The 24,707-nt window shown below is 41.9% G+C and overlaps 1 protein-coding gene and 1 long non-coding RNA gene across 3 annotated transcripts in view; one reads left to right on the top strand and one right to left on the bottom strand.

The window, feature by feature from the left end:
- LOC144329323 (uncharacterized) overlaps nt 1–24,707 on the bottom strand; it is a 349,880-nt gene that overhangs the window by 250,236 nt on the left and 74,937 nt on the right. The gene's annotated exons all lie outside the window — the stretch shown is intronic.
- Nucleotides 1–24,707, top strand: part of RAPGEF5 (Rap guanine nucleotide exchange factor 5) — a 122,111-nt gene that overhangs the window by 61,121 nt on the left and 36,283 nt on the right. For both annotated transcript variants that reach the window (XM_028750093.2, XM_077937004.1), the window contains exons 10-11: nt 5,941–6,059; nt 6,424–6,512. In XM_028750093.2, coding sequence (XP_028605926.2) covers nt 5,941–6,059; nt 6,424–6,512 — 208 coding nt within the window. The remainder of the gene's footprint in view (nt 1–5,940; nt 6,060–6,423; nt 6,513–24,707) is intronic.

The following is a 24,707-nucleotide window of genomic DNA, read 5'->3' as shown; positions in this document are numbered from 1 at the left end:
ACAACGAAGAAGAAGCTGAAGTAGAAGGAGGAGGAGAAGGAGAAGGAGGTTGAGGTCCTGTTCACAGCAAGTAGGGGTATGGCTGTACTCTCCGAAGTCTTGCTCATGAAAGCATTTAATCAGGAGTGCTTTTGTGAATGTTCCTACTTGTGACATAACATTTCAGAAGCTGCACTACATGGTTTAGTTTCCTTGGGAGGAAGAGCATTGGAGACTTAGTAGCCTTGTTCAGATATAACTTTCCTAGCCCAGCGACAAACCATATAAATAAGCTGGAGTTCTTGTTATTAAATATACCAAGAAAAAAGCAACAAACCATAGCAAGATGATGTAGCAAGAATAAGCAACAAGCCACAGCAGTCTTTTTCATCCCTTTCTACACTAGAGTTCTGGTTTCCTAAAGTGCTCAAAGGTGCTCTCTGTGATTAAGCCAGGTGCGCGCGCGCGCGCGCGCACACACACACACACACGTACGTTTCCTTAAGAAATAGATGAACATCTACTTCAGCGCTTTTCAAAATGGCAAATTCTAAATAGCTGCATTTATTTTAGCAAAATTGGGAGGGAGTTTTGTGCCATCTTAATAGCTGCATTTATAACAGCAAAATAGCATAAAAATGGGTGGGCTTTGTGGCATCTTAAAGAATTTAATTTATTGTGACTTTTTAAGGCTAGAGCCTGCTTCATCTGATGTTAATTTATACTATGCTAATGATGGGAGCACTGTTTGAAGAGATGCTCTATATAAATTGTCTACATTCTGTACACACCTGCCCTTCCATAATTGTTGAATTATTTGCATGCACACACATTTAAAATTTTGTAGGGTCAAAATAAGCAGAAAAGAAATACTGGGGAAAAAATATGATACTGACTGAGTGAATTTTTTTGTCAACAGCTTTCTCAGATACTTCCCTTTTAGAATTAAGCAAAATGAAGCACCTTAAGATAATGAGTTGTAGCCAACAAAGGTGTTCCATCAGTGCAAGGACTTAGGCTTGTGTAGTGGAACTTCTCTTCCTGCTCCTCTCCCTGGGTGTCCCCCAAATCTGTTCTGGTAGTTTCCCTGACCCTCCAGCATAGATTTTGTGGGGGGTGCGGTAGAGAGCAGGTGTAGTGGAACTTCTGTTGCACAAGTGGAAGTCATTGCACCAACAGGACAACTTCACTGAGTACAACCCAATTTTGTGTTTTTATGTTGTGAACTGCTCTGTGATCTTCAGATGAAGGGCAGTGTTCAAATTAAACAAACAAGTAAGTTGTGAATTGTTCCATTGATTTAAATTTGTTTGACCTAGATTAGTAAATACGATATATCTATTCCTGAAGTCATAATTGCATCACTTCCTAGTATGGCCTTAATGGTGACACTGGGTTTGGATGTCCAGAATGCCTACATGGACACTTAAGGGGTTCAGAGAACTCCAGACAAAGGAGGCTTCATGTTCTCTATTACAATACAGATACATATATTGCTTGGGTATGTCCCACATTATGTTGCCTGTACTTCAAGGGTGGAGAATATTTTTCAGCATGAGGGCTGCGTTCCTTTGTAGAAAACCTTCCAGGGACTGCATGCTGGTGGTGAGCAGGGCCAAAGGCAAAAATGGGTGGAACAGTTGATGTGACTTTTCCCCTGGTGCAGTAAGCTGCATTCTAGCCTACTATTCCTACTCATTCTTCTTAGCTTTCATAAACTCTAATATGTTTACAGAACAGGCTACAAAGACTTCTTACAGATGACTAATTCATGCATATATATCATCAACGTAATAACGTAAAGGTAAAGGTACCCCTGCCCGTACGGGCCAGTCGTGTCCGACTCTAGGGTTGCGCGCTCATCTCGCTCAAGAGGTCGGGAGCCAGCGCTGTCCGGAGACACTTCCGGGTCACGTGGCCAGCATGACAAAGCGGCATCTGGCAAGCCAGTGCCGCACACGGAAACGCCGTTTACCTTCCCGCCAGAGCGGTACCTATTTATCTACTTGCACTTAGGGGTGCTTTCGAACTGCTAGGTGGGCAGGAGCTGGGACCGAACGACGGGAGTTCACCCTGCCGCGGGGATTCGAACCGCCGACCTTGCGATCAGCAAGTCCTAGGCACTGAGGTTTTACCCACAGCGCCACCTGCGTCCCTCACGTAATACCTTACTTGCATCCAAATGTGCAAACTGTCCTTTGGAAACCATTGCATTTTGAAGATTTGACATAGAACTATATGCAGATGTCCTTAAAAAAACTCCCCCCCCCCACAATTTTCCGATTGTTACCACAGCGCACAGAGTTGGATGAAAGAGTTTTCAAGCCATTTCCAATACTATGCCTGAATGACAAAACCAGAGAGAGAGAGGTTTAATTCCACATGTATGAATAGAAATGTAGGATCACTAGCATCTGACTTCTGAATATGTTGCCTTTTGAAAGGAGCCCTCAGTGCTACTGGTACCTTCAAAAGCTGCTGGTTTAGTCCCCTCCAATGTACCTTTGCCTTATCACTCAAGGTCATGCCCTGGTACCAGCATCAGATTGTGAGAAGGTGGAAGAGTAGACAAGTGTTAGATGCATCAGCACTATCTACTTTTGCTGTGTCAGTTTCAGCAGATGCAGCTGTGAAAACAAGTTTCCTGCTTTGCATGGCCTTATAATAAAGGTATTGCTTTTGTTAATGGATTTAACTTGCAGCCTTTTTTAAAAAACCAAAAAAACCAAAACATTTTGCTCCGCTGCCTCCTAATACAAAGAGCTCCCTTTTGTATTTTAAAGTCACTGTTCATGATTCAGAAAGTCAGTGTATAGACTTGTGTAGTTTGAATACCTTATTTAGTTAACACAGTCATTTGAATCGGTCTTTTATCTCTCTTTTGTTCTTGCTGGTACTTAAATTGGCAGGGTCAGATTTTCTCTGAAACTGTCCTGCATACTTTTATATAGCAGGGAAGGAAAGTATTCTAACTGGCAAGTGTAAGCAGAATAAATAGCATGTATCTGCTGTAGTTTATTCTTGAATAAGCTTTATGCTCAAGATAACTGAGTCATATATCCAGTTAATCAAAAGAGACCTGCACGTTAAAACTTGCTCTGTAAAGGGTCCTGGTTAGTTCATTTCATTTAGGGGCATCAACATTTATACTGGACGTGATCCAGCCTAAGCTATGCACTTCTAAGTCCCACTTAGTGCTTAACTTTGGCTGACTCATGCACATAACATTCCCATTGACCTGAACATGAACTCTGGCTGAATTGTGGCCCCACTCGCAGTGACCCCTGCCCCAGGGAGCAAAGGACTAGACAATGTAAGGTGTACCAAACTGCATAAGACAACATCCCGGGGTTTAAAATTGTCCGCAACTTTTATTGATTACAGTTGCAGGTAGGCTTTGGTTCAGGCATTGGGTATATGTTCATTCTCAGCTTCCAGTTGGGGGGCTAACACTTAAACAGTGTCATGCCTGGGATTATAGGACATCCTCAAGATGTGGTCTACCTAGGTGGCCCTCTGAGGCCACTGCCAAAAGCCAGGTGCAGCCAGCCTTCATAGCCTGGTCCTCTAGCCACCTGATTGGCCAATTTAAAAGCCAGTGCATGGTGGGCTATTCTGTCCTCCTTTGCTGCCGGCTGGGGGAATTCCCCAACTCCCAGCCACATGATGGGGAAGCCTTTGCTCTGTGGAGCTGAGGCTTGCTGTGACTGGCTGCAACTAACGTCCACCCAGAGACTGGGTAAGTGGCCATTGTTTATGGGGGCTCTCATGAAGAAATTTTGATATTTTTTTTCCTGATAAAAGGAAGCAAGTGCCAATCACTTATGTGTGCACACAGGAAAACTTGGGAGCGTTGCCAATATTTTCCTTCTGACAAAATTGTGTCATACCACCTGAGGACCCCAACTATTAGTGGACTTTTGAAAAGACAAAAAGTAGAAGCTGTAGAACCTTTATCTATGCATGTGGTAGTTTGTATCCCAACCAATATTGAGTGTTTGTTTGTTTGTTTGTTTGTTTGTTTGTTTATTCTAATTATTTATTAGTTGCTTTTCAGGACCAAGTCCTCACAAAGTGGTGCATAGAGATAAATAAAACAATAGAGACCTCAGAATTCCTTACTCATTTACTTTGTTTTTATAGAGTGGAGGAATAAATGGCATAGAATAAAGTTCCAGTAGTGCAAAATGAAGTTAACCATCAGTTTAAATGATCTTAATTATTTACATAGTTTTTGTTTTTAACTGGAGATGCAGTAGCTTATATGTGAGAGGAGTGCTATTGAAAGCCTATTTTTGCAGGTATAGTTCAGTGCCTATGAGCATCTGAGTACTTAAAAAAATGAATTGAAATCTGTGTGCTGGGACTTCTTTTTAACGCAATAATTTTTAGGTTATGGTCTACTCTTATCTCATTATTTTATGGCTGTGTTATAAATTGTAGGCAACAAAAGCATATACCATGAAATGAAAGTGCAATTATGCTTCAGTATTCCTGCAACATGATGTCTTGCTAATGTCCCCAGGGAATTTTTCAACAAATACCCTATGTTAATTACCTCAGTACCTGTATGTCTGACATGGCAAAAATCTAATAATTGCAGTGTGTGTGTGTGTGTGTGTGTGTGTGTGTGTAAGGGAGAGAGAAATCAGTAGAAAAGATGTTCCTGAATTTACAGCTCTTTGGGGTAAGACCATTTTTGTGTGTGCAGGTTCCTCCAGTGTCTAACAGAGCATGATTCTACTATTCATTAGTTTCTGAATTCCTTCATGCCATTAAGATATAATGGAGAAGAAAAAGGTTAACCATCAAATGACATTGCATTGTAATGTTCCCCATCTAACATAAATCTTCTCTTGCAAAGGGCCATTTTAATTTTAGAATGCCAGTTTGATACTATCCAATGTTTGTATTCTTTCAGGACGTACAAATAATATTCCTGCATATTAAACAGTATCACTGTAAGCCACATTACTGTTAACATTGGACTTAATTAAAATATAATTAGACTATGGCTTTTGCTGAGCCTCTTGCTACACTGGGGGGTTTCTCGGAAGCTCTCAGAAGGAAATAATGGGAGCCTTTCATCCATCAATATGTTTCTTTATAGACTATTCAGTCAATACCAAAGCCTTATTAGGCACTGTATCATCACCCATTTTGTGTATATATGCTATATATTCAGCAACAATGCTCAAACCTTCACATTTAGAGGACCTAAGGTGGAAAAAGTCATCAGGGTCATATGTGAAACCCAGATATAGCTTTGCATAGGGTCATGGTCATCTGTTTGCACATCTTGTCCAAAACCTTTAGAAGTTTTTGTTTCCAAAAGTTAATTATTGAAGTTGTGAGTTTTAAGTGCAGGAAACAATATCGTGTGTGGGGGGGGGATTTCCGACTGGCTTCATTGTCTGTCCCAAAGAATGAAAGTAGCTTCATCAGACTGTATATTTTGTCTCTGTAGCAGCTGCACCCTTGTTGAGATGCTGTAAAGTATGTTTTTTATGACTGTAAACTGCCTTGGCAGTTTAATTTTATTTGTTTAGTCGTTGGCCACATCAGTAAAACATAACATGCATTAAGCGGAAATGCTCAGTAACAGTGAACAGCAGCCCATTGAAACAAACTGGAAACTGGTAAAGATACTAAAATTCCTTTCTTGTTATTAACCACCCGCTTCATTTATGCGCTTGAATATTGTATTTTGCAGTTAAAGCATAGACGTACACTCTCTGTGCCTCTGGGAAAGGGGAGCTCTGCTAAAATTCTGGTGCATTGTGACTTTTCAGAATGTAAATCAAGGGCAGTGACTGCTGCAAACCGCGGCACTGAGAGAGAGGGAGGGAGAGAGAAAATGTAGCTCTAATCAAGGCTTCCCCCACCTTCCTTTTGTCAGTCCCTGGAGATTTCACTCATTTCTCTCTCTCTTTGTCATTTGTGCCCCTCTCCAAATTAAAGCTGGATGATGAAGTGACTACTATTCAAGTGAAGGAACTGGACCAAGATGTGTTGGTGCTTAGGAAAGTGTCGTCACATAGCCCAGCCCCCACATCAGGGAGTGCCGAGAGTGATTGGAGGTAAGAGTTTTTTCCTTGGGTGCTCAGACACAGCCGCGCTCACAAGCTGACTGCAGAGCTCCCCTCAGCAGCCAGACGAACTCGGTTGCTGGCAGCAGAACTGAAGGGGAAAGACAGAGCAGTATGTAGGGGGGAATACCTTTGTTGTTTTTGCCTGCAGTATGGGAAGTTCCAGGCTGAGGATCTTTGAGCCGCACATAGAGAGGAAGGATTCTGCTCTGTCTCTAGGCAGGGAGCTGCCTCTGCCCACGTTTGATGTGCCTTATTTTAAATACATTGACGAGGAGGATGAGGAGGATGAATGGAGCAGCCGCTCGCAGTCCTCAACGGAGGATGACTCTGTGGACTCTCTGCTTTCTGACAGATACGTGGTGGTATCCGGGACACCAGAAAAGATTTTGGAGCACCTCCTGAACGACTTGCACCTGGAAGAAGTGCAGGACAAAGAAACAGGTAAACTGCAACCCTGTACCGTCTACTGAAAAGCAGCTGTCTGCACCTTCGGATGCTGCTGGCACACATAGTGCAAGTATTCACCCATGTGCAAGTATTCAGTATGATGTTTCCCTGCCAGCGTTTTCACTTCAAGTGATTATAATTTACAGTACGTAAGATGTTACTGTTTCATGTGCATTGTGTTTAAATTTATATTTGATCATTTTAAGCTAGTGTGTCATCAGGTTTGAGCAAAAGGAGATCAAACCTGGGAAAGAAAGTTACTTTTAGGAAATGATTGCCCCCTCCCCTTTATCCTTTTCAGTAGCTCATTTGCATCTTGATATATCAAATGCAAGGAACTGAAAGAAGGGTGTGTGTTATGCAGGAGGTGACACGCATGAGGTAGTAAACTGAGGTTTATAGCTGCTAGGCAGATACGTCCACAGTTATTTTTGTAATGTACTCAGCAGCTACTTGTTTAATACCAACTTCTTTGAATTAATAGCTTACCTATTGCACCCATAGCAATGCTGTCGTGTACAAAATGCAATACTAATTACTCTTCTCCTGTACCATGAATCTATGCAAACTGAAGCTATTGCTATATTGATCAGGTGTCTTTATTGTGCATTTTGTGTTTCAGTACGTTTTCTTATAAATTCAGATGTTTACCATCCTTGTAGTGCTTTGACAGAGCATTCTGAGGTGTCTTGTAGACTTCGCTTCATGACACGATATGCAGCAATGTCACCTGCTGTAGTACTTATCTGTCTTTAACCAGGAATTGTAATTTTGTTCCAGCCTGAAGCAATTATTATATTGATCAGACTGCTTGACGTGCAGGTTATTTTTCAGCTTGATCTCCCGACTTTAATGCACACGTTGGTGTCACTGAAGCTCCTTTGGTAGTTTATCAGGATCACCTGCAATTTATTTACAGTTTTAATTAAAGCAGCCTTGTGGTTATCCTTCAGAGTTTTCAATATAATTGCAGAAGGACTGAATTGTAGTAGGCTGGAAATGGAGTTGGTCCCAGGGTTTGCTTTTTCTTATTGTTCTCAATGGAGCTTCAGTGCACATTCTTAGTGCTCTTTTCCAAATGAGATTACTAAAAATAAACACATTTACAAGGATTAAAAGGATTAAAGCATAAATAACATCTGTGAATTCCTACAGCACTCTTGAGCCAGGTTCTCTGTCCACAAATCAGTGGAATATTGTCAGGCATGAAGCATTTGTGCTTAAATGCACAATGTGGATTTACTACAGAATAAACCAAAAGAAAAACCAAGTGTGTGATTTATTGTGCTGTCCGTTGAGCTCCTTCTCTGTGGCCAGAGATTAATATTTTGTGCAGAGAAAGCACCGCTGTCTGACTGCTGTGCTTCCTCAGGTATAATCATAATAATGTTGTTTGTAATTTTACTGGTGCCAAATCATAGGCTATATAATAGAGGTGGTTCATGCCAGAATGCTCTTGGCTAGCTTGCATAGATCCCATGGGGCAAGGGGAATCCCTTCTGGTTCCTTGTGCATTTTGGTTCGGAGCAATTGGTTAACCTCTTCCCGTAGATTGCTGCCAGCTTTATTCATACATCTTTGGACTCCTCCTGAACGAGGATAGACTCCCTGGGAATGTAGTGCATTATTGTTAGATGCTTTTAGTTTCTAAAAAGAGTGCCCCCAGATAGCATTTAACTGTTCAACAGCTCATTGTTACGTTCCATTTCCGCCTCCTCGTTTCTCAAACTTAAACCCAGCTGCTCATTAACATTTTATTGTTCTATAGGTGAAAAATGGCCATTTGAGGACGGCTGGCTGAGATGATAATATATTTTGTGGTTGGCTGATTCCCCTCTACATCCTTCCACCCTTATCACACCCCTTGAAAGCTGACCCTGTCAGTCATGTCCATGTAGCAGGGTGCGTTTCTAAGTACAATAAATGAACTATAAATGATATATATATATAAAAAAAACTGTTAAGCTGAAAGAAGTGGCTCAAGAAATTGATTTGAGATATATTTTCCGATATTACATTGTGGGTGTAGGCAAAACAACTAGGCATATGAACAACTGCAGGGCGCACATTCTGGTAGCAGAGCAGCATCTCTCATCAGCTGTTCACTGCAGTCCCTTTTGCTGCTTGATGTTGAGGATCGATTCCATAAAGCTTCTCAGTAAATATAGGTCCCTTCCAAAGTCCTGTGCAGGACTTGACTTAATCAGGATTCCCCTGGCTTAGTCAGGCTGATAGATCTAAATAGTTACCTGACGGACTGGAGGCAACCTCTGGCTGGGCATTTTGGACCTTTCTGTGCTTGCCCTCAACCAGTTCAGCGTTGACTGTTGCTACCCCCAGCTTCTTCTGAACTGCCAGCCTTGTGCCTGTTCCTGTGCTCACGTTTTGCTTGTGCTGCAAGATTGGATTGGGTAGGGCACCAGATCACTGATCCTGTAGAACAGTTTCTCACCTAACAGTTCCTCTGAGCCACTGCAATCCATGAGCTTTTCTAGCTGTCGTCTGAATCTGGCTGGTAGCCAGGCAATATTCTGGCAACATTCCAATTCATTCTCTCATTATCCTCTTCCACCTTGAAGTTCGCCATGATTGGCTTCAAGTGAGCGTGCTCAAAACCAGCACATGCTATTTCAAAACTAGCACATGCTGTTTTCAGTAAGCTGAAGCCAGAGCTGCGCTACTTGTTGGCCTTAGTGAGAACTTTTGGCCGTTTGTGCACAAGGTTTGAATCAACATTTGCTTTTATGCACATCTGCAAAGTTTCATTTAAGCTCTGAATCTGTGCATCCTTATGGTCATGTCCAGACATTCTTAAATGAGATACATATGAAACTGTCATATATTGAATCTAACAATTGGCCTGTATGGACCAATATCAGCTACTTAGACTGGCAGTGGCTCTCCAGCGTTTTGGGCAAAAGCTATTATTCCCAGCCTGGCACGTGACATTTGTAGTTAAATCTCAGGGGTTGAGTCTGGTGCTTTCTGCAGCCGAAGCTTGTGCTCTGCCGTTGAACCATGACCCTCTCTCCAGGATGTGGATATATAGGAGTAAACAAAACATATGCAGAAGCTGCTGTAGACGTTAAGAAACAAATGGCAAAAGCCAAAAAATAAAAGCGAGCAGAGTGCCACAGGGCTCTGCCCTATGTCCTGTGCTGTTTAACATTTTTATAAATGACTTGGATGAGGACGTAGAGGGGATGTTTATCAAATCTTCAGTGGACAAGAAACTGGGAAATATAGCTAGCATTGTAGGAGACAGAATCAAGATTCAAAATGATATTGACAGGCTGCGATGCTAGGCAAAAATGAGCAAGATGAAATTTCTCAGGGGTAAAGTAAAGTCTTGTGTTTTAAGTGTGTGTGTGTGCGTGCACGCACACACACGCACACACACACACACACACACACACACACACACACACAGTCCAGGTCCAGGATGCGGGAGACCTGGCTTTGGAGCAGTAAATTGGTCTTAGCTGTACATGAGCCAGCATTGTGATGTTGCTGATTTAAAAGGCTAATGCAATCTAGCATTAACAGAAGCATAGGGTCCAGATCACGAAGTAATACTTCTCTTCTGTTCAGCATTGCATCTTGAATATTGTGTCCATTTCTGCAAGACACATTTTAAGGAGGATATTGACAAACTGGAGTAGAACCATAAAATTGCAGAGTTGGAAGGCACCCCGAGGGTCATCAAGTCCAAACCCCTTACAATGCAGGAATCTTTTTTGTATGTGCAGAGAAGAGTGACCAGGATGGTGAGGAGATCTGGAAACCCAATTCCCATGACTAATATTTGCTTGTTTTGCCCGGGATGAGCAAATTTTATGAGGGGGGGGGGGGACGGGACAGGATAGGGCTCTTCAAATATCTGAAGGTCTGTTTTACTGAAGATTGTTCTCCATTGCTCCAGAGAGCACAATTTGTACCAACGGGTGGAAATTGCAAGGAAACAGATTTCAACGGAACGTTAGGAGAAACATCTTAATAGTAAGCAGATATTTCACAGTAGAACAGACCGCCTTGGGAGGTGTTGGGCTCTTGTTTGCTGAAGATACTGTAAGCAGAGGCTAGACAGCCATCTGTCAGGGATGCTGCATTGAGCAAAGTTTGGACCAGATGACCTCCAAGGTTCCTTCCAGCAATATCTATGATACCTTCATAGGAGGATCCCTCTCAGTCTCTCCTCCATACCAATGTGCAGTGTCTGACAAAGCACTTAAAGTCCATTTCTTTCTTCTGCTTTGGTGCATAGATGTTTTTGTGGTTCAGCAAAGATGTGGGACATAGGCTTTTGTAAGCTGAGAACACCTCTCAGTCACTTGATTTGACTGTCACAAGTATATATAAGTACACCCATTTTTGTATTATATTCTTTGCAGCTTCTAAAATCTAGGTTTGTGCCTGTCGTCTAAAATTATCAACTTTGCTTCCTTGCAGTTTACATTCATTGTTCTGGTCCCGTCCCCCACCCCCACCCCATTTCTCATTATGCTGAGTGCTAAGTTTTCTGTTCTTGAAAAAAGGGGGGTAGCAAAATCTTTTCTTTCTTTTTCAAATTTGTCTTCTTTATGTTCAGTCAAAATCAACCTATGTGCTCTTTGGTTTATAGACCCTCAAAGTACCTGAAATACAAAGCAGCAAGGAATCACTTTATTTAGAGGCAAGTCAGCAGGCCATTTTAACCTAGTATTGACTTCTCTGCCAGCAACTGTCTCTGGCAAAGGTCTGTTCCAGCCTTGCTAGTGGAGATGCCAGAGATCAAAAGCTGCAATGCATGAATGTGGGTGGATGGCTGCATTGTATACTGGGATCAAGGACGGCACAGTATACCCAACTGCAGTGAAGTCATGAATGTCCATAACAAAAAAGGATTAATTACAATAACCAATTTTCAAGACATCACCTGTTCCATATTCATAGCCCTTTAATCTAATCTGAAAACCTCAGTTTCTCTCCAAAATCCTTGTGTGGGTTTTGAGGCACAGAGATTGCAGGCTGTCAGCCACTGCTGAATATTCAGCTATTGATAGCTACGTCCTCCTAATGTTGTGATTGCACATAATTATTATATATTCTGTTGCTTTTCCTTTTGGATCATTTGCACACAGTAATATGGGGAAGTTCTTTTATTTTCTTATATTCTGTCCACATTTTCTTTGGATGCCTGTTTCCTAACAACAAAGCAGTATGTCCACAGTAGGGCTGGGCAATATATCAATATATCGTCCAAAACTGTTTTGAAGTTCACATTGTGATAATTGTTTCATAATGTTTGAGGTGGCAATATAGCGCAAATCACAATATGTGGGCTAAGCAATATCTGGTTTTCAACATTGCGATAACTCACCAGCTAAACACTGCAATGTTATCAGCAGCTAAACTTCACAATATCACCAGCTAAATGGCAATGTTATCACCAGCTAAACATTGCAATCTACCACAATCTCTGAAATAAGGATGGAACTATACAGAGGTGAACAGGACAATGCCCTGGCAACTGCTACTACTTAGGGGTCTAAAACGGATAAATGGCAATATTATCAATCATTACAGACTCAGTTTCATCAACAGACAAGCCAAAATGCATCCCAACAGGACTTTTGTTTTTGAGCTTGGCTACCAAATGGTGGTATTCAGGACAATTCAAAGTACGGCAATGAGTCATAGTGAATGCAAATAATCTGAGACTGTCTGCTAGGAGGCAGAAGCAGCAGTGGCAGAAACAGCTTGCCATGACCATGGTACATGTAGGCAGTAGTGGCGAAAACCTTCAAGGTCTCGCGGTGGCAGCACAATTAGTGGTGGCCTGCGAATTCTCGCAGCGGTGACGGGAGGTTGCAGCAGTAACCGTGGTGGCCTGCAAGGACTCAGAGCAGTGACAGGGAGCAGCGGCAGTGGCAGTGGACTGCGAGTCCTCGTGGCAGAGGCCTGCAGGGACTCGTGGCAGTGACAGGAGGTGACCATAGTAGCGGCATCCTGCAAGGCCTTGTGGTGGCAACGGGAGATGGCGGCAATAGTAGCGACAGCCTGCAAGGCCTTGTGGTGACAGAAGCAGTGGGGATTGTGAGGCCTCGCCATGGAGGCAATAAGTGATGGCGGCCTGCAAGTCCTCCAGGCGGTAGTGGAAGGCGGTGGCAGACATTGTGACAGGCTGCCTCAGTGAGGCTTTGCAGGCCATCTCTGCTTCTGCCACCATCTCCTGCCGCCACCACAAGGCCCTGCAGGCCACTGCTACTGCCACTGTTATGACAAGGCTTTACAGGCCGTTGCCGCTTTTGCCACTGCTGCAAGGCCTTGCAGGCCACCACTACCACCACCACCATGACAAGGCCTCGCAGGCTGCCGCCGCCGCTTCTGCTGCTGCCGCCCATTACTGTGGTAAGGCTTTGCAGATTGCTGATTATTATGCCGCTGCTGCCAGGCTGCTGCTGATTCTGCCTCCCCCCCCCCCCCCCAGCTATTGTTGATTCTGCCACCGCCAGGCTACTGTTGCTTCTGCTGCCTAGCAGGCTTGCTTGCAGTCTGGCAGTCCCAGATTATTTGTACTCACTATGACTCATCACCATACTTTGAATTGTCCTGAATGCCACCGTTTGGTAGCCAAGTCCAAAACCAAAAGTCTCATTCGGATGCATTTTGGCTTGGCTGCTGCTGAAAGTGACCATAAGGTGATTGATAATAATAATCATTTCTCAGTTTTAGACCATTAAGTAGTAGCAGTTGCCAGGACGTTGTGTTGTTCGCCTCTGCGTAGTTCTTTCCTTATTTCAGATATCATGATACTTTGATATATCATTATGTTTAGCTGGTGATACATTGCGATATTGAAATCCAGTTATTTCCCAGCCCTAGTCCACAGAGATGAAATGATTCAGAAACTTACACCTGTGTCTCTATGTGTGGTGTTCATGCAAGAAAAATCTACTAGGTGTGTGTAGTGGTATCATATTTTCAGGATTTAAGATCATCATAATTTTTTATATCCAAGTGAGGCTTATGCTTCCACATCTGCCCACTTTTCATAGCCTGAAATATGTATGTATTCATTCAATATTTGCCTCATATACTGGATAAGCAGAGTGTGCTGGGGGAGAGTATTTGTCTACAATAAAGAGTGTTCATAGAGGGAAAAAATTCTTATGAAACAAGTAGCTAGTAAGGAGCATGACCTATATAAACCACATCAGGCTTATTCTTAGCAGTAGAAGTAACAGCATTAATACTACAAGTTGTTTTTAAAAAGTTTTACGAAGACTCAACCCACTGAGATTAAAAGGTATGACTAACTTAGGTCCATTAAATTCATTGGGTCTATTCAGAGTAGTTGGAGACAACCCTAAGAGTTGTGTGGTTTTGTTTTGTTTTGTTTTTAAATATTCCCAGCACTCAAGCAAGTCTGCAGAATTGCTTTTGGACCCTGAGAATTCCAAATTTGTGGTTCTTTTTCTGCATCGTTGTTGAAAGATCTAAGGCCCACCTAACCCTATAAAAAGCAAAACAAAAAAAATTCCTTCCAGTAGCACCTTAAAGACCAACTAAGTTAGTTCTTGGTATGAGCTTTCGTGTGCATGTTTATTCTTTGGCGTAAGGTTTGGCCAGAAGGAGAACACTTCAATCTCCCAGGACATTCTATACAAGATCTCAAAGTAGCTGTTTTACTACAAAGGAATTTCAGAAATAGACTGGAAAGAGAAGCTGCTGAATTGCAACTTATTACCAAACTTAAAACCATGGAGAGACCTGGTCTGAACAAAGACATTGGATTCTTATCTCATTATACATGACAAAGCCATTTTTCACCTTCTCACCCCTTGCTTTTTCCTGTAAGACCTATTGCAGTCGTTAAGAGACGTCAACATGCTCATCACAGCTATCTGCCAATCACCCATTCCCACCACCCTTCTGAGTAATACCCCTCCCCACCTTCTCACTATATAGAAGGATCTGGCAACTTCTGTTTCAGTGTATCTGAAGAAGTGTGCATGCACACGAAAGCTCATACCAAGAACTAACTAACTTGGTCTTTAAGGTGCTACTGGAAGGAAATTTTTTTGTTTTGACTATGGCAGACCAACACGGCTACCTATCTGTACCTATAAAAAGCAGTAATATATAGAATAGAATGCATTGCTCCTCCTCTTCCTGCATTCAGTTTTTTCCATCCTCTTGCAGCCACTCTGCACAGTCCACTTCATCTGAAATTCCCTATGTAAAAATTGCAATGTAAAAACAGTGAGCCTTGTACCTTTATACAGATGTATATAGTGTGAGCACTGTACTGTATATCGCTGTAGTATTCTGGAGAGTATTATGTCTGGAATCAGAGGCAGCTTGCCTCTGGAAATCAGTTGCTGGGAAACCAAGCACTTAAAGAGGACTATTGCTCTCATATCCTGCTTGTGAGCTGCCCAGAGGCAATTGCGTGGCCACTGTGGAAAGTGGGATGCAATGCTAGATGGGTTCTTCATCTGAGACAGCATACCTCTTAACAGTGTGTGCTGTTGCCACTGAACTCTATAAGGAGAAAGAGAGAAGATAAGTGGAAGGACTCACTTTCGCCCATTTTGTTCAGTGTTGACCGTGCTGATCAGCAGCAGCTATTTCTTCATACAGCAGTTTCTCTCAGCCCTGCCTGGATTGGCCATGTGACCCTCTGCCCCAGTAACAAATCAGTGGTCAGCTTAAATTCAGATCTCTTATTGTCTCTTATTAACTCTCACTGAGGTATCCAAGCTGTTTCTATTCTGGGATGTTTCACCTTGCTAGCCAGTAGTCGAGTATTTAGAGTTGGCCTTCCCAGTGAGAAGTCCTAACTATGTCTACTGGCGAACAGTAATCTTTTTATACTCTGGACAAATGCCTTTGTTTCATATGTAGTAATTTAGTTTAGCATTCCTCTGGTCGTATTTCGTTAGCTCAGTATAAATGACAACTGTTACAAAACACATGTCAACCTGACCAGTGAAAATGAAGCAGTTTAATAAGCTATATTCAAAACTTGCATAGAATCTGCTTCCTAATTTTAAACAGCACTCAAAATAGGAGCAAGCCATATCTTGCAGGTCACAGGTGTGTAAGAATTCACCCCTTCCCATGATTCAACAATCCTTGGATGCTGGGGCCTTTTTCCTTAGCAGCTGGGAATGTTTCTGTACTTGGAGAATGCACATTTATTTGTCTTATCATATATAAAAATACTACAGAATACAAGAGCACCAAATGCACCAAATTGCAGAACAAAACCCTTACTTTTAGTGAGAGAGCACAACCCTGTTTCTGTGTTCATTGTGCACATTCATTCCAGTGTTTCCAGTGTAGCATAGGCTCAAAGGTTTCTAGTACAAAGATTTTCTTGTTTGTAATGTTTTCTGTGAAGTATAAAAGCGTATATTCATTGCCGCCCCACAGCATTTGAAGAATGGCAAAGTTAAAAAACAGCTCTCCTTTGCAATATGTTTATTAACAAGTTGAGCCAAAGCTTCCGTCCTTAACTCTCTAGCATTCTCCCTCTTCCCTTTTCCATCAACTCACACTAATAAAGATGTAAGAGGTGGGGCACCCCAAGGATCTGTATTGGGGGTTGGTGCTTTTAAACTTATCCATGAATCATCTGGCGTTAGAGTGAGCAGTGAAGTGGACAAGTTTGTGGATGACACCAAATTATGATGGTGGTAAAAGCAAACATGGATTTCAGAGAGCTTCAGAAGGATCTCTCCACACCAGGGAAATGAGCAATATAACTGTTTCCAAGCATCTGTTTCTGATGATAATGAGAACTAGAACTACATGTTATCAGCATACTGGTAACGCGATGCTCCAAATTGGCTGCTTACCCCATACAGCCATGGGCGGCCCATTGCAATGCCTCCCCCATCAACGCAAAGCCACGCCATGTTTGCCCCTACCATTAGCTCCTCTTTCCTGGTTGCTGCAGTGCTTGCTGGGTTCCTGGCAAACCCAGATTTGTAATTTCTGGTCTTGTGCAGCGACCTGTGGTGCGGACCATGCGGGCGGAGGCTCCGCTCTGCTTCAGATGGTTAAAAGGGGTCCGGCGCTGCTCTCAGCAGTGCAGTCGGTCCCAGAGCATCACCCGCCCAGCCCACCCACCCACTCATCTCTCTCTTTCTTGCAGGCTAACCATTTTTCTTTCCAGATATGGTCTTAACAATGGTTGCTGTTTTTGTAGGGCCGGGCAGGAATTTTCCTTCCCCATAGCAATTGTCACAACTTTGACAGTTTAGGCCTTGGGACAGAATCCTTTAGCCTAACATCTGTAGAAAGGGTGAAGTGGTGACTTACCCGCTTCCTGCGGCGGCAGTAACAGGGTACTTTGTTAGAGGGGTCATGAGGGGAGTCTCTGTTCACAAGCACATGATGGATGGGCCATAGAGCCCCCCACAGCAATTTGGGGGAGGGATCAACTGCATAAACACGTGTTTTGCGTTGGTCCCATCTTCCCCCAAATGACCCTGTCATGCCTCAGACCCCCAGCAAGGGGCTGAAAGGGATACATGCCCAGTGCCTATGCCAAGGTCTACATCTGAATTCAATAAAGTTGTGGCCATTTTAATCCCAAATATGTTGTCATGTCTACTCATTTATCTGAGGCCTGGCTCCTGGGGGACGGGGAACTGTCAGGGTACGCAACTCCTCGTGACCTCCCCCAGTACCTTCATATAGATGTTAGAGCAAGTTGTGAGGAACCTTTTCTGGACTTGTCTGTTTTTAAATTAGCAATGACCAACAGAAAACATTTTTTTTTCAGATTGTTCTGTGGGTCTGGGAAACAAATCATGGCTACAGACAGTTCGTTCAAAGTTTTTTTTAGCAACCTAGTTGGCAATGTGTGAAGTTGGCCAGTGTTTGCATTGTGATGTGAAGACTTGACAGTCCACCAGGGTCTCAGAGCTTAGATAGTTTTTGGTGAATTACATAGCCTGGTCCCAAGCAATTTGGGATTTATAGATTAAAACTGGCAGATTGAATTCCTCGGGACAAATTGGAAGCAGTGCAGGTTTTTGAATCGTGGTGCAATATGACCCAGTCAGCTAGTTCCAATTGAATATCTAGCTACCATATTCTGAACTAATTGAAGTTTCTGAGTAGTTTTCAAAACCCCACTTACAATGTTTTGTAGTAATCTAAAAGTCTTCAGTTAGTATATTTTATAATACACATTGTACACAACAGAAATTCTGAGGGAAGGCCATAGAATATTATTGATGCTTGTGTTCAAAAGCCTGTGAAATGAGCATGTGTATTGTGCATAAATAAAAGATCAGGGGGCATTAAAACGTGAGGTGATAGTGGAGTGAAATGGCTATCTTTTAAGTAAAACACCACCAACAATATTTAGTAATGATTCATTTAAACCAATCACACAAACAACAAATCTAAGTAAACATGGAACAGTTTGGTCACGCAACTGAGGTCACACCTCTTTAAGGATGAAAATGTAACTTGATCAGCATCAAATAAAAGAGCTCTTTCATGAAGGTGTAGCATTAATCTATTGCATGGAGCAGATGGCTGGAAGGAACAATGAAGGCTGCACAATGGGTCTTTGCACAGTAATACTGTGTTTTTGCTGTCTGAAATTGTAGCTTTGGCAGTTGCTGTGAATAGCCCTAGGCTACTAAAATACAAATAATGTTTGTCCTGGTTGCATTGTATCTGTGTATCATCTTTAAACAGAACAAGCAAATACTTTTATTATTGCTTTTATTGCAGTGTCACTATGAGGCTGTAACATAAGCTTGCAGTTTGAAGTTGTCATGGTTTTCTTGTGTGAAAGGAAATCTCTCCTTTCATTTCCTTGGCTTTGTCATTAATAATAGTGGAAGATGTATTTTTAATTATGTATTAGCATGCACTGATATAGTATATTTGCATCTGTGTGCTATATTGTTTCATGTCCTTGATAATAATTACGCATGTAGTACTTTCATTGATGTTAATAAGTCTTAAAAGCAGTTTAAGTAAGAATAATTAGGACATAAAGAGAATAGAAACGTAAGTTAAATGCAGAATATAGTTTAGTGTTTGGTTAGACCAGATCAGGACCACTGTTTTTTGTTAAACATGTATGGGGCAAACATAATGAGCAACTGGCCATTAAAGAGCAAGGAAAGGAAGCTTCAGCTGCCATTTAAGAGTGATAGCATTTTTTTAAAAAAACAAACAAATAAATACAGGCAGCCCCACCCTATTTTCTACAGAGGTCATCCATTAGGCCAACCAAGGCCAACACAGTTCCATTAAGCAGCTTCACTGCTGTATTCTGCGTTAGCTGTAACTTCTATGTCATCTTCAAAAACAGCCCCACATGGAACGCATTGCAGTGACCAGTAGGTTACCAGAGCACAGACTACTGTGGCCAAGGTACTTCTTTTCAGGAACAGCTGTAGCTTGTGTGTCACTCAAAGTTGGCCAACAGAACTTTGGGGTCACTTGGGTCTCCAGATGGATTTGGAGTAATCCCAGAATACACACCTCCTGCTTTAAAGAGAGTGCCATTCCATCTAAGCCATGTAATTTACCCAAGTCCCAGACATGAGAATTGCAAACCACAGAACTTCCATCTTGTTGAATTCAGTCTCAGTTTATTGTCCCTCATGTAATCTGTTACAGTGTCCAGACAGCAATTCAGCGCCCTCATAGACTGACTCATATGGCATATTGATGGCACCCAGCGCTAATGCATCTGACCTCGCCCAGTCACTTCATATAAGCCAGTGTTTGGGAACCATTTTCTGTTTGATGCCTGACTTCTTGTGTGGAACATTCCACTGGCCACATCCAGGTGGTGGGTGGGACTAGAGACAAAAGTGGATGGAACAATGGATGTGATTCTTTTGTACTGTAGATGACATTCCCACCACAAAAAACAGAGGTTTCTATGCTGCTAAATGCCCCGCTCTCCATTCTCCCTCAGCACTCAAGAAGGTAGAGGGCAAGGCCAGGTAGGGTATGAAGCCTGTCGAGAGTCTCAAAGGTTGGACAGAGAGGTCTGGCTTGAGGTTCCACACCCCTGAAATAGATGTTACAGCATGGGGGACAATATGTGGCCCTGCAGTACCCCATTTATAGTTTTGCTCACCGTGCCTTATGTGAAAGGTGTTAATTCTTTGCTGATTTCTCTCCTTCTTGATGAACAAAAGGAAACTGCACAGTAATACCACAATTCCACGCATGTCTGCTCAGAAGTAAACCCCGATGAGTTCAATGGGAGTCGCTCCCAGGTTTGCAGCCTAATTCTCTTTCTATTTTATAAGCTCCAAGCTTCCAAAGGCTCCTTACTTATCGCACTATTTTTGGCCTGTATGAATTGTTTATGTCTTCTGTTGGAAGTAAAGCAAGGCAATACTGGCACAGAAATGCAAGATTTCTTTCCAGCACATTACTAGCATCTTTATTTTTGTACCAAAAAAGGGATGTGGACGCCAGCCGCCAGCCAAAATTAATTCGGAAGCTTAGATTGCAAGGCTTCCTGGCCAACGTGTCCCAATCTTAAGTCAATGAACTTGGAGAAGTATTCAATAGTAATCAGAGAAAAACATAATGAAGCAATCCCTGTCATTTACTGTCAATGGAATGTGCTCAATGCAACTAGAACAAAAAGAAAATGTTGCTTGTTTTGATGGGTGGTGGGAAGTGGGGGATGCCAGTATAGTGATGATTTGCTGTGTTTCAGTCTTGAAAGCAGAGATGGGCAGTGGTCTGCAAGGCTCTTTATATGACTGAGAACCCCACATTTCATTCTTAAGTTATCCTTTGAAAACGTGAGTGGGGAAAAAGTAATTAATCGGCAGTGCAGTCTTATAGCTGTCTATTCAGAAGTGAACTCCATGGACTAAATGTGGAGATCAGAGCCTAAAGATCAGAGCCTTTATATCCAAATATAATGAGTTGAATTCTACACCTGTATATTATAAGTTTAAATATAGTAATAATGGCCAATTACGAGTATTATACAGTTAAGGATTAACTTTGTCTTATAAAGTGGATACATATTCTATGTTTATGCCTGGCTTTTTTGTTGTTGTTGTTGTTGTTGTTGTTGTTGAGTCGGGGGATACACATTTATATGTATTTTATTTTGTTTTATTTTTGTTTTATTTTTTTATTTAGCTGTCACTTTTACTTTAACTAGCTGTATGCTTTATTTGTGCATCTAATTTCTTCAAACTGTGGCTAACAATAGTAGTAGTAGTAGTAGTAGTAGTAGTAGTAGTAGTAGTAATAAACCCATTCAGCTGTGTTCATGTAAATCAAGAGTGGGAAACTTGTGGCCCTCCAAATGTTGCTGGAGTTCAACTCCTATCATCCCTGACCACTGGAACTGATGGGAGTTGCCGTTCAGTAACATCTGAAGGGTACCGGGTTAGGCGCCCCGTCTAGATAATGGTAATAATACAGGTTATCCCAGCTATGAGATAGCTATGGAAATGGGTGCAGACCAAACTTCCCTGGAAGAAGTTATTTTTCTACATATGATTGGAAATCATCCAAGCTTTGATTTCTGAGCATAAATAGGAACAAAAGGATGAGCTGGAGCACAGTGAGTCACTACTTGCCTGTCAAATGAAATAGTTACCATCTCTTGAATTATTAGCAGGGAAATATAAAATGCAGACTTTTATTCTTCACCCCTAGGCAATTGGGGCCTGGATAGCTTCTAGTGATTATTCCTAGTCCATAAATAAAAAGACATAAATGATGGTGCAAATATATTGGAACAGCAGTATATTTTTTTCATCTAGTATGGATGCATTCCACTTAAAATAAAGGGATGTTTAATCAAACACTTTTTTCATGTTCAGGTATCTTCAAGTTAGCGACCATGTTTAATAGTAGCAGTAACTGTTACATAACTCTGGCAAAAGATATTAACTCTCTTTTCAGGCTTCAAAGTAAGGTCAAGCATATTGAATGCTGACTACTTAAATATTTCCCAAAATGGGAATATTAATTTACTGAGTGTAGGATAAATTAACTAATTTGGGTACCCTAATGCCTAAAATAAATAGATGACTTGCTCTTTTGGTGCAGAGAGACTTCTATGCATCCATTGTTGGAGCTGTGCGGCAATTACTTTAATGCATTATCAGCACGTTACACGTTGGGAGGAAAAGGTCCATGAATACAGAAAACCAATGTAATTTTCATTTTCTCTCTCTCATATTGTGTTCTTATGTTGGTGTAACATTTTTCATGTTAAAGCCTAGTTTTCGCTTTACGGCTTTCTTCAAATATAAAAGCTATACCCACATAAACTGCAAAGATGTGCATGTCCACAGTTGGGCATATGAATTATTGTTATTCAAAACAAAAATTGAGTATAACTATATGATTCCACAGAGGCTCAGTGCAGAAATACAAAAGACCCACCCTCTTGGAATGGAATTTCACTATCCCTCTTTAACTGCGGTGTTAAGCATTAATGCAAAGCAGAATTCCCACTTAGGTAGGATTTGAAACCAAGGTGAAGTGCTAAAATTTGTTCCAATTCTTGGTTAAATGATACCCTGGTTTGGCTTAATGTTCATGCTAATGTAATTGCTAATCACAGATGGGAAAGGGGAAGTTCACTTCTGAGAGAAACATGAATCAGGAGGAAGTAGACATCCTTTAGCCCATTTACAATCTCTTAACTGTGGTCAAGAGCATGGGGGCATTGAATGTTTGGTCATGCAATTGTAACTGGTATTAAAAGCATGTTTCCGGCAAAAGAGGTCCAGCTGCTGTTTCAGTTCACTGCTGTAATAACAGGCTGCTAAAGTACATATATTCCAATGCTTCAGTGTCTTTGTTGCTGGTCCTTTTTTAAAAATAACAACACCGCCTCCTTATTAAAACCTGATGGGCAATGCATTTGCACTACTGAAAGATTTGGAACATTGCACAGATTTTTCAGAAGTCATGTCTAGAGAACCCCCAGCCTGGCAATTTTCTGCCCTGAGGCATGACTGTTAATTTATCTCATTTTATGAATTTTAGTTTAAGGAAGTGATAAACAACCTTGTTAAAATAGCAAAAATACATCTTCTTAACTGAAGCAGGACTGTCTTTTCAGTCTTTTCAGATGTACAGTGGTACCTCAGGTTACATACGCTTCAGGTTACATACGCTTCAGGTTACAGACTCCGCTAACCCAGAAATAGTGCTTCAGGTTAAGAACTTTGCTTCAGGATGAGAACAGAAACCATGCTCCGGCAGCACGGCAGCAGCAGGAGGCCCCATTAGCTAAAGTGGTGCTTCAGGTTAAGAACAGTTTCAGATTAAGTACAGACCTCCGGAACGAATTAAGTACAGTGGTGCCCCGCAAGACGAATGCCTCGCAAGACGGAAAACCCGCTAGACGAAAGGGTTTTCCGTTTTGGAGGTGCTTCGCAAAACGAATTTCCTATGGGCTTGCTCCGCAAGACGAAAATGTCTTGCGAGTTCCTGCAGGGTTTTCCCCCCCCCCCCCTTTTCCCCAAGCCGCTAAGCCGCTTATCAGCTGATCCGCTAAGCCGCTTAACAGCTGATCCGCTAAGCCGCTTAACAGCTGATCGCTAAGCCGCTTATCAGCTGATCCGCTAAGCCGCTTATCAGCTGATCCGCTAAGCCCGCTAATAGCGCTAATCCGCTAAGCCGCTAATGGGCTTGCTTCGCAAGACGAAAAAACCGCAAGATGAAGAGACTCGCGGAACGGATTCTTTTCGTCTTGCGAGGCACCACTGTACTTAACCTGAGGTACCACTGTATTCTGTATGTATTTCACAAGGCATCTTTTCTCTTACTTAAAAGGAAAAGGATTTTTTAAAATAAAGACATATCTTTTATCAAAAACTCTTATCCATGAGTACCTGAAACTTACAGACTTTAAAACAGAGATTTGTAAGTTGTGTTAGGCCTCTTGGTTCTGGCTTAGGTATGGGGAACCTTTGGCCCTCCAGTTATTGCTGAACTACAGCTGTCATGCTTGTTGCAGCTGATGGGAGTTATAGTTCAGCATCTGTTCTAGCTCCTCCATCCTAAATAGTCATTTAAGGACTTGTAGCATTTCCCAAAATGCCATTATTTCAGGCCCACATTCAGTTTTATATCACACTTATAACTCACGTTTTTTGAATACTTGTGATTCAGCATGTTAGTATTACAAGTTAATACCCCACCCCCCACCCCAGGTTATGGCTTTGTGTAGATTTATTTAAAATTATACGTCTGTGTTCCCTACATCTTGAAATGTTAAAACCCAGTGTGGAATTGATTTGGGTTCAGAGTGCTGCAGAGTTTTCAAAGGAAGCTGATTAGCATGAGCTATTGTTATGCAGAATATAATGATGATATTATAAAACTCTCGTCTGTCACCGACCCAGGTGGTCTTACGATATGGCTGCACAGAAATGGCTGTGTAACGGTGGAAGTTGCAATTTGTAATTAAAATTGTTTTAACAAAAACAGAAGCAAGTAAAAGAACAAAAGGACCTGAACAGAGCTGGGAAATATCTAGGAACAGGAAAGAAATTACTTAAAGCAGGCATCCCCAAACTTGGGTCTCCAGCTGTTGTTGGACTACAATTCCCATCAGCCCTAGCTAATAGGACCAGTGGCCAGGGATGATAGGAATTGTAGTACAAAACCAGCTGAAGACCCAAGTTTGGGAAACCCCAGCTAAAAGTACAGTATCAGCAATAAACCTTGGAGTATTGATGCTTTATTTGTGGAATGCCAGCAACTGTTCCAAGACCTGTCATCTTAGTTCTTAATACTAGTCTGTTGATTGTGAAAGTATAGTTGGCATAATGGGATTTGTGTTCAGATACCGGATTACCTTGTCCTTATTTTTTCCAATTCCTAATATTCCCTTATCTGTGCCTCAGTTGATAACAATGCATCATGGCCAGGTATTCCTTTTCTCCAATGCGTGTGTGTTTTTTTGCAATCCAAAATCTCATCATCTCCCCCCTCTTCCCGCTGCTTGAATTGATTCCTGGCCCAGATTCTCTTAGGAGCCCTGGGGCAGCAGACCAAGTGCCCTTCTAGTCCAGAGTCCTGTTCCCACAGTGACTAGCAGGTTCCATTTAGCTACCGGAGGCACCAGATTAAATGGCTTTACAGTGTCATAAGACAGTGGATATTAGCCATTGTCACATCTTGTAACAGCTTCACAAGTTAAAGAAATATGTCCTT

The sequence above is a fragment of the Podarcis muralis genome, chromosome 12, assembly GCF_964188315.1.
Source record: "Podarcis muralis chromosome 12, rPodMur119.hap1.1, whole genome shotgun sequence".
In the NCBI taxonomy this organism is placed as follows: domain Eukaryota; kingdom Metazoa; phylum Chordata; class Lepidosauria; order Squamata; family Lacertidae; genus Podarcis; species Podarcis muralis.
The sequence above is the reverse complement of the archived record's forward strand: the minus strand, read 5'-3'. Positions and strand labels throughout refer to the sequence as shown.